Below are 10531 nucleotides of genomic sequence, written 5' to 3'. Positions count from 1 at the left end.
TAAATGATTAATGGTCACTGTACCAAACAAGTGCAACTTTTATAACTATATGAATCAGCACTGAGCCAAACCCTTCAAGAGTAGTAAGAGTTTTCTGGCATTTATTGCACTTTATTGCTTCCTGGATCATTTAAAAGAAGTCACTGACAAACAACAGTAGGCTTGAAAGTTTACTGCGGATATAGTGAGCAGTTCTGTATTTCAAAATGCAGACAAGCTTTCTTTCCCAGCAATTTAATGCTGGTTCTTTGGCAGAAAACTCCACAACTTGTCCAGCAAATGCTACTATTTGTGATGGCACCTCTTGTGTATTGCCAGAAGATGATTTTAATCATACTTTGAGTGTAGTTTTAAGTACTGTTCTTACAATCATGCTGGCTTTGGTGATGTTCTCCATGGGCTGCAATGTGGAAATTAAGAATTTCTTGAACCACATAAAAAGACCCTGGGGTATATTTGTGGGTTTCCTTTGCCAGTTTGGAATTATGCCTCTCACAGCCTTCTTGCTCTCTTTGGCCTTTAACATCCTTCCTATTCAAGCTGTCGTGGTGATGATCATGGGATGCTGTCCAGGAGGCACAGCCTCGAATGTCATCGCCTACTGGGTGGATGGAGACATGGACCTAAGGTAAGAGCAGCCGTTCTCTGAGTACTTCATGTGGCTCTTTGCATTGTTGAATTTTACATTGAAATGGACTGTCTGATCTGTCTGAGGTTTTTCTTAGCTTCCTGGCACATGCGTGGTGGTTCCTCCTTGTAAAGAGGGTTAGTTATTGTAATTGCAGTAAATATAAGCAGAATAGCAAATATCCTTGGTTCATTGGGAATTCATGAGGAAGATATCACAATAGAATTGTGTATGTTAGAAAATAGCTTTATGGTTAAACTTCAGATCCTGGAGCAAATATCATCTATGAAGACAGTTAAAATAATATATATTATGAAAACTTTGCCCAAGTTAAAATTACTTTTCTTTATCTCAAGATCTTGAGTAGAGAAAATATTTTAAAATAATATAGGATTTTGGTACCAGAATCCTCTGTACAAAACAGTGGCTATGCAACTTTTCTTGAAGTAATGTTTCTTGGAAAAGAGCTCCTGTGGAAAAATATTTTCCCTTATTTTTTGTGCTCTATACAATAAAAAGACAGGTATTTATTTTCTCAATGAATAGTAGTTTTAATGAATACTTGTGATAATTCTTTCTGCTCCTGGAACCTTATGCAAAGTCTTCAAACTGAGGGAATATTTTAAAGGCTAGAAACCACTACTTGAGGCAGCCCTGCATATTAGGAGCAATGAAAGCCCTCCTTTGTGGCAGTGTGATGGTCTCAATGACAAAGTGCTATGAACTCAGATGTGTAAGGCACCTGACATGGCCTAGGACATCAAACTCACAGGAGAAGTGAATCCTACTCTTGATGCAAATTCCATGAGGGATTCATCAACTCTTAAGAGCCTCTAAAAACAAGTTCCCTTTTTATTTTTGTGTCCTGATTACTTTGGTCTAAAATAAAGAGGATCATTTCTCTCTTTCCTGCAGAGTAAAATAAATTGGAGCATTCATCCAATTTATCATGTGCCAGTGTTAATTAGAAATGGAAAAAATAGTAGAAGTAAGAAAGATGTGGAGCTAGAGTAAATAGTCTAAGAATGTTAATATTTGTAGCTGTAGTACAACATTTTTTTCCATCCTTCAAGAATATTGAAATTTTCTGTCACATACGGGTATTAATGTAAAAAAAATAGCTTTCAATTTATAAACAAGGTTAGCTCTGCTAATCCTTGACTTCCTCATTTTAGAGGAAAAATCTATGATATTAAGAACTGTAAGAATATTAATTTGAATTAATACAGGTCTAAGAAATCACAGATGAGAAGATATTGAGTACAAGGCTGAAATTTTGTTCCAATCTCTCCCTAAAAGGATAAACTGAGCTGAACTATGCTTGGTCAGCTGTGTATGTTCAGAATTGCTCCAATGAAATCAATGGTAAAAATCTGAATTTATAATACTATAAACATGAAGAGGATTTCTATTCCATGATGCTGACAAAGGGTGAAGTTAATAGAAAATGCCTTTAAAAGGTTATTCTTCAGGTAAAGACCTCTACCTTAGGTCAAAGACTTTTGGTCAGTACCCTTGCAACAAAGATGCAGGGACCACAGGATACATGAGTACAGCAGATTGTCAAGGCAAGCAGCTTCTCAATAGAAGAATAACATTAGAAGTTGTGTGGATGGCTTCTGGAGCCACCACAGTATTATAGAAACCTGCCCATCATATCAGACAATGTTTTGGTTTTAACTGTAATATTTTAGGATTATACATTATAACCCATGGTCACTGTCTATACTTCTGCTTCAAAACATCTCTGTGCAAACAGACCACAAGTTAGAAAAGGAAATAGTTTTATAATTAGCATTAAAATCATAGTCAGGTGAAGTGTGATGTTTCAATCTTTATTATTAAATCAAGCCCAGCTGATATCCTCTAACGCTGCCCCATAGAGAAATATCTTTTGATATTTCACAAAAGCAACTGCTTCTGTGGAAACAGAGACTGGGGTTAGAGGATGGCCAGACTTTGGAGAAGGAGGTACATTCAGGGACAGTATAAAGATACAGGAAATACAGATGTAGGAAACATAAGGGGGTTTTTTTCCATTTGGGACTTCATCAGACCTTAATTGTAGCCTGTAACTCTTTTTCTCTGTAGGAGACTTCTATAGGAACTCTTTTGCCAGAGGCTCCTGCAAAATCCTGTTCAATGACTCTAAAGCAGAGAGTGATTGGAACCAAAACGAATGCAGATATTCCTGTGGGCTGTGAATTACTTTTTCTAGATTTCTCTGGATCTGCTCAGCTTGTGGGACAGAATCAGTAGTCCCTTTTCTGAGAACAAGCAACAATAAAGACAAATCTGAAGTGAGGCTCAGAAGAAAGCTTCCAAAATCTCTTAACTAGAACCCTCTCTCACTATTTTTATACCAGAAAAAAATGAGATATGCATGCATAATTTTATCCACTCTATTCCAATTCCGACTCCTTAAAATAAGGAGTTTCCTCCTTATTTTAGGTGTCTTGCCTTTTCCTATTTCTTCACTCCTGTAGCAGAATGCATCTTTTTGTACAACAGAAAACAGAAATATCTTAGCAAAATGCAGCAACAATCCTTATGCTAAGCCTCACTGAGCAATCCTTGGCACCTACTTTTTGGCCTAGAAAAAACAAGCCAGAAAAGGGGATTTTATTATATCACATATCATAGACAATGAAATGGATTTCTATGCTATTGACTTGAGAGTGAAATTTTAACACTCTAGAACTGCTAGTATAATGGAAAGCTCCATTTGATGTCCATCTCTGCCCCTGTTCCCTGCTTGCTGTCCTCTCTGAAACCAGCCAGACAGGCAGCATGGAGACAGTTTTGCCAACAGACCTTTCTGCTGGCCACCTGTCTGACTGTCTCCTTTGTACCAAAAGTTATGGTTCTGTGGCTGCAGAACACCTTGACTTTTCATGTTCTTTTCTTTTCAGCAGAAACCATTCCTTCCATTTAGGTTTTCTCTAACCTGATAAATTGTCTGTGGCCAGCAACATTTCTTGCACAAGGTGTGAAATGATAATAAGAAAATGAGAAAGACTATGGGCTAGCATGAGATGAACTGTCACTGTAACCAATTTCTTTGCAGCATCAGCATGACAACTTGCTCCACGCTGCTTGCAATGGGAATGATGCCACTTTGTCTCTTTATTTACACCAAAATGTGGACTGATGCTGATGCAATTGTACTCCCCTATAACAGCATTGGTGAGTCCAGTGAAACAGCACTTTCCCTTCTGTCTATCCTCCATCCAGGGACAACCACCTCTATACCATCATCCTAAAGTCAGGAAGAAATCACCTCAGATTTTTTAAAAATATTCCTCTTTCTACTTTTTAATAACCTCCATGGGCATTAGGCATCAAAAAACACTTCACATCACCCACAACTCTGCCAAAGAAAGACTTGAAGCTGTTATAAATATTTTACAGATAATGATGACAAGATTGTGCATGTTTTTCTTTCCAAACGGCTTTGAGACCTACGTGGTAGTGGCATAAGAATATAGAATAATTCATACAGGAATAGCTGCTTCTTCTGGGTGAAAGTGTTTATAACAGCTTTAAGACACAATCCTGCAAAGTGCTAAATGCTGAGGCCATAATCTGGCAAAATAGTTGAGCACACGTGGATAATTAAGCAAGTGATTAAAGCTGCTGAGTCTCTTTGAAAAGCTGCAATCTACACTGCCAGGAGTGGCTTCATTTGACTTCCTGTCTAAAATCTCATTCAGCTACAAAGAGAAAATAGTTAAAGTATTTAGAAATACATGCTCCAGTGCTTTGCAGAGCTGTGGCCCTAGTGCTTATCAAGTGCAGCTCCATGTTGTGCTAATCTTAAAAGCCAGCAGAATCACTTTCACATTCTTCAACTTCACTTCCCATTGTCCTTGGGGAAAAACAAAAATCCAATACGTCGCTTGTGCTTTCAAAATAAATACTGGGGGCAAAAGGCCAAAACAAAAGAATCTCTAAACTGGTTGCTGATACGGTACAGTAGCGAAACACCTGCAGACAAAATGAACATTTAATATAGCTACTCACATCACAGGATAGTGATGATTAGCCCACTCAGATTTCTGTCTGCCTTTCTGCTGCAGGTGAATGAGCATGTAGCTCAGCAGAATGGCAATTACTTCAACAGGCTGCCAAAGATAATAGAGTCTATAGAAAAGCAAGTAGGCAGGTGTGGGTAGAGTGTGCATGTGTGCTCCAGGGTGTGCACACCAGAAACCTCCCCTGAAAGGCTGATCCAGGCCCACAGTCTCTCGTTGTGGTGTCTGTCCTGTGGTGAGCTCTTGCACCATACAGGGTCTTGACTTCTCTTTTCTTTTTTTACAGGACTTTCTCTGGTAGCTCTTGTAATTCCTGTTTCGGTGGGAATATTTGTCAACCACAAATGGCCTAGTAAAGCAAAAATCATACTTAAGGTAGGATATACAAGGCTGAAGTATAAGCAATTACGGACAAATTACGGAATCCCTGTGGGACCACTGAAGCAGTACATTGCTATTCATAGTATTAGTATCTGACTTCATAAGACCAGGAAAGTTTTCAGCAGAAAACAAATGAGGTGCTGTGGAAATGTATTGCTTTTCCCCTGCACAAACATGCATGAGTTGCATGCATTATTAGAAACCATCATAATCTAAAGAACCTACTTTTGTCTTTGGCTGCAACTATGTTAGTAATTGAGTTCAGTAAATAATGTAAACTGAAATTGGAAGGAAAATCATTCAGGTCCATGGAAAGCAGTTTTTCTCTGCAAAACAATAAAAAATAAAATCATTCTGGATCAAAATGCCTTTCTACTTTTAAGGGAGTTTCCTGATTTTTATGAGTCAATTTTTGAGTGTGAAGACAATTAAGCCAATTTTTATTAAAAAATAATAAACATAAAATATTCCAACTCTTATATAAACCTTAAAAAACTACTCACAAAGTACAGCTACCTTTGCAAAATGGTTTCAGATGCATCAAGAATATGGGGATTTTGGAAAAAAACTGTTCTCATCAAAGTAATAATAATATTAATTCTGCCACATCCAGGGTGACAGCAAATCAATCATTCTGTACGTTTGTTTTAGGTTTAAAGAGATTTTCAGATGTGCTGAGAATTCTTGGCCTTTGCTAACCATTCTCAGTAAACAAATATATTATCTAAATTTTCCTAAAGAAAACTAGTCCAGTCCCTTGTTTTTCTACCTATATTCAGTATCACTTCTTTGCTATTGGCTCAGACAGCATAGAGCACAAGTTAGGTCTTTTTAAGTCAATGCATTTTCATAAAACTGCTAGCTTACCACATTACATTTTTAAATCATCCTACTATTTCTATTTAATAAGCTGAGGGGAAAGCATGGACTTGTACCCACATGTAAAGAAACTCTACTTGAACTCTCAGCAAAGCCCCATTTCATTCCTTCTTACTGAGTGGGTGAGCAACCCACAGCCTTGAGAGTTCGCTTTGTGTAGCACAATGAAGCATCAAGTGAAGATTGAGCTATAGCTGTCAGATTAAGGCCTATATAGTGAGAAATTCACACAAGAGAACAAAGACAGTGTGCCAGGTGAAAGAAGAGCTTGTCATGGCCAGACCTTGTTTCTTCTTCCGAAGTGCATGTGGTAAATAGCTCAGCCAAACAAAAGCACTTGTTCACTCAGTGCTCTTAAAAATGCTTCAGCCAAAGACTGATGAAACCACTTCGATGGCAATACATGTTTTAGCTGAGAAATAGATCCTGGTACGCTTAGATTGTGTCTCTGAGATCCCTGGCAACACAGCCTATAATGACAGACGTTCCACTTGGGTATTGAAAAGAGAGTGAGTTATAACTTTTTAGGCAAGCAGTGGTAAAGATCTCAGTACATTCAGTCACAAGAAGCAGGATCAACAGCATTGCTTAGGTCTATTAGGAAGGGCTATACAAGCTCATAACCCGTTTTCAAGCATGAATTTTTAGCCTCATTAAAGATTTACCCCTGCACTTGGCAAATAATTTCCTAGCACTTGCTCACTAGCAATCCAGCTTCTAATTAGTACACACTGTACTAAGCCTCAGAGTGATTCACCAAGGGGGGGAAGGAAAATGCAGTATTCTACCTACTAGGCTGTCAGTTTCTAAACAACTCCAGGGAAATTTTTCGAATGTGTGCACCATTCCTCACTCATATCACATCTGTGAAATTATTTTTAATCTCCAGCCCTAAGTACAATTATAGTCAAGGCTTCAAAAGACTAGTTTTGCAGATATCTGCCATAGAAACATATTACAGCTGTGTCTTGATCTAGAGCTGTAATCACACCTTGAAATATATCATACATCTCCTGTTTGTTAAAATGGCAACTGTCTCATCTCTCTGCCTTCTTTGAATTGCTGTAAACACTAGGTTTTGTGTTTAACACAACATTTCAGTGACTCATATTTGACACCATGCTTGTTTCCATTAAAATTCCTTGAGGTGTCATTTGTGCAATATTCTGTGATTCTGTGATTCTGACTCAGTCCCTCTTCTTTTGCTTCACAGGTAGGTTCCATTGTGGGAGCAGTGCTCATCGTGCTCATTGCTGTGGTTGGGGGAATACTCTACAAAGGCTCCTGGGTTATCACACCAAAATTATGGATCATTGGCACCATATTTCCAGCAGCTGGATATACTTTAGGATTCTTTCTGGCTCGTCTAGCTGGTCTGTCTTGGAACAGGTAATGCATAGCCTTTATTCGACTATATAAAAAGATTTTATTCAGGGATTAATCAATGCTGAGAATGCTCCCTAAACATTAGTTATGTTACAGAGTCACTCGTTCATTAAGCCTGCTTTTTGTGATACTGTGTGCAGACAAAACTTTTCTCGCGCACATTGATTTACAGATTCTGATTATAGCATTTCCTCCAGCTCTTCATATGTTTTCCCTTTGTGTGCACTTCAAGCAAGTGAAACAGACCTGACTTGTAAGTGTTTTGGAACTGCAGTAAAGCCTCTCATGCAGATGCAGCAGTCTACAATCATTGCAAGAGAGGGAGACAGTCAGTGTCACATATGTGCCTTCAAGGTTGTTCACAGTCTTCTACAGATGCTGAACTGCCAGTAATTGGTGGCACCACCCATAGGTGGAGTGTTTTGCTGACTATGTCAGCTGAAGGAAAAAATTTTCTTAGTTATCCTTTACATTTTTTGCTTATCCAGATTAGCAAAAAGCATAAGGACCCACTGGATGTTATTTCCCAACTGTCTCTGTATTATTCCCTATAGGTGTCGTACAGTGTCTCTGGAAACAGGCATGCAAAACACTCAGCTGTGTTCCACTATAGTACAGCTCTCATTCACTCCTGATCAACTTGAACTGATGTTTACTTTCCCACTCATCTACAGCATTTTCCAGCTGTTGTTTGCACTAATAATTTTAGGAGGTAAAGTACAGTAATTTTATATTATAGCAATATAATTATCATTATTATCACCAGTTTAACTTTTCATGTATGTTGGGAAAACAAGAAGGGATAAAAATAATCAAATGGATTTCAAAATGAAATTGTAGCTTTAAAAAGACTTTCTGGAGGGGTTGAAATGTCTTAGCAATATAAGGAAAGAAATGTTGCATGGATATATGTTACTACAACATCTTTTTCAGGCAATTTTTATCATTATTTTATTTAATACTGTCCATATATTGATCCTCAGGCTACCGTCTTTACAGAAGACACCATGTCAAAACAAAGACAGACGTTGAGAAAACACCACAAAAAGAGGATCCAAAATCAAGTGCTAAAACAAATGGAGGATTTGTATCAGATGAGATGAAATAGACAATTACATCTGCTTTCCATCAGCTGTGAAAACAAAGAATATATGGTTTATTTAAAACCTTTTTTTTCACATGCTGTTTTTTCATGGAAATATTAAAGAAGAAGTTCTGCTGACATTGTACGGAGAGACTTTAAAATTATTAACTTAAGAAAGATCTATTTTGATTATTAACTTAGTTTTGGCCACAATCATAGAATCTGGTTTTCAGGATAATTTCCTAAATTATGGGTTATTTTACATGTTATTATTATGGATTATTTAACAAAAAGCAGAATAGAGGTGGGCTATTGCTAAAAAGAAGCAGCTATCTGCAATCCCAACGCCAGCCCATGATCCTGCAAATCCACCTGCTAGTCTCAGCCCCACACAAAACAAAAAGAAATCTTGTGAAAGTGTCTGAGCAGGAACAGGAGTTGATATGGAAGATCTGGTAAGGCTGAATATGAATCAAGCATGAAATTGGACCAAGCCAATAATGAAATAAATGCTTCATTTAGGTCAGTCTGGGCAGATTAAAGCACTGTATTAATTGCTTGAAGCATTAATTTATTCTAAAGCTATAATTTTAGCAAGTGCAAGGCACCTTATGAGTCCATTATTTTTCCCAAAGTAATAGAAAGTAATAGAATGTAGCAGTCTCACATCTTAGGTCTGGGTCTTTTAGGTGCTGGAAACAGGAACAGAGAGACAAAGGTGAGGCCTTAAGCCTTGACAGCAGTGACAGCTGCATACAAAGGAGCAAGAAGAGGTTCTGGAAGTGTAAGAAATTATCAGCTTCTGCACTGAAAGGAATGCATTTGAAAATGGAACAAAAAAATGTCCCTGATTCATCCAGGACTTCTTCGACCAATCTTAACATGAGACAGCAGTTCTTGGAAAGAGTTAAATATTTTTATTATTTTATGAGCTAAATAAATTTGAACCTGCCAGATGTCTATGACATGTAGACATTGGTAGAGTTGACAATTTTAAGATTTTATTTATATCAACCGCGAATAGAAATAATTGGATATATACATACATTATATATTGTTTGTTTCTGAAAATTCAAGAGGAAATCTCTCCTAATTTTGTGCAGAAAATAAGTACAATTCTAAGAGAAAGAGTGCAGTAAACTCCTTGCAACTGCAATTTTTTAAGGAAACGCTCAGTAACATTGGTCCTGTAGCTGTTATGTAAAGAAAATATCCAGAGAACTTCGGGTAAATGAGAGAGAGATAGGTTGACCAAAAAATTCAAGAGTGATCCAGCTATCAGCACAAGGAAACAATATTCCTTTCTGTCATATTCAAGTAGACCTTACAAGGTATAGTGTGTTAATGTGGCAGGTATTTTACAAACACAACTGAAATTGTGGAATTTAAGTTCCCAACGTGCATCTTTCCACTGCTGCAGAAGCATGCCCAGTACTAAACAAAGATTTAATTATTGTTGTCTACCATGTGTTAGGGAAAGGGTCTCAAAATGTTCCTGAGTTCTGTGAGGCTTGAAGCTGCTTTACTTTTGGCAGGGAGATCAGAATGATCATAACTTCCAAGGAGGAGTTCAACACTGAGTGGGTGTTAGCACACAACAAGGTGTTCTGTGTCTTATAGAACAAAGACTAAACAAAACAATGTGGCAAAGACTGTTATGGAGAAATCATAAATTGTGAAGTAACACATTCATCAAGAAAAGGATGAGCTGTTATTTGCAACATCTGTACTAAAATGGTTATTGTCTCGCTTCTGCATCCATCAAAAAATGGACAGTGGAACTTAGTTAGGATCATGCCTTTCTTACACACAAAGCTGCTACTCTTCCCCCATGCTTGCTGAACTTCAATGTTTCTGTGTATACTTCAAGCAGATCTTGAAAATGTGTTGAAGAATAATAGTTCGTCTTGCTTATACTCTGTGTGTCTGTGTGTCTGTGTGTGTATTTAACACAACTGTAAAAACATTTAACTAAATAAAGTGAGAAACTGTTTATAATTTTGCCCACTGGAGTAATTTAAGGTGAAAATAATTGAAACCGAAACTGAACATGCAGACAGAGTTTATAGCTTTGAGATGTAACAAAAACATCTCATGTTATGGGTCAAATGGATATGTTTAATGATCCTAGAGCCATAG

At 37.5% G+C, this 10531-nt stretch overlaps 1 protein-coding gene across 1 annotated transcript; it reads left to right on the top strand.

The window, feature by feature from the left end:
- Positions 1-206: 206 nt before the first annotated feature.
- On the top strand, positions 207-8416 carry SLC10A2 (solute carrier family 10 member 2). The gene is made up of 6 exons (XM_059840313.1): positions 207-628; positions 3696-3814; positions 4949-5037; positions 7136-7311; positions 7863-8020; positions 8292-8416. Exons 1-6 carry the CDS (start codon positions 207-209, stop codon positions 8414-8416), a joined length of 1089 nt encoding a protein of 362 aa, XP_059696296.1.
- The last annotated feature ends 2115 nt before the right edge of the window (positions 8417-10531 follow it).

This window comes from Haemorhous mexicanus, chromosome 2 (genome assembly GCF_027477595.1).
Source record: "Haemorhous mexicanus isolate bHaeMex1 chromosome 2, bHaeMex1.pri, whole genome shotgun sequence".
NCBI classification, from domain to species: domain Eukaryota; kingdom Metazoa; phylum Chordata; class Aves; order Passeriformes; family Fringillidae; genus Haemorhous; species Haemorhous mexicanus.
The sequence above is the reverse complement of the archived record's forward strand: the minus strand, read 5'-3'. Positions and strand labels throughout refer to the sequence as shown.

Excerpts from the sequence above, each read along its gene's own strand:
- SLC10A2 (XM_059840313.1), top strand. The coding sequence starts at position 207 with ATGCAGACAAGCTTTCTTTCCCAGCAATTTAATGCTGGTTCTTTGGCA. Across the intron at positions 629-3,695 it reads GATGGAGACATGGACCTAAG|CATCAGCATGACAACTTGCT; the intron begins GTAAGAGCAGCC and ends ATTTCTTTGCAG. Across the intron at positions 5,038-7,135 it reads AAGCAAAAATCATACTTAAG|GTAGGTTCCATTGTGGGAGC; the intron begins GTAGGATATACA and ends TTTGCTTCACAG.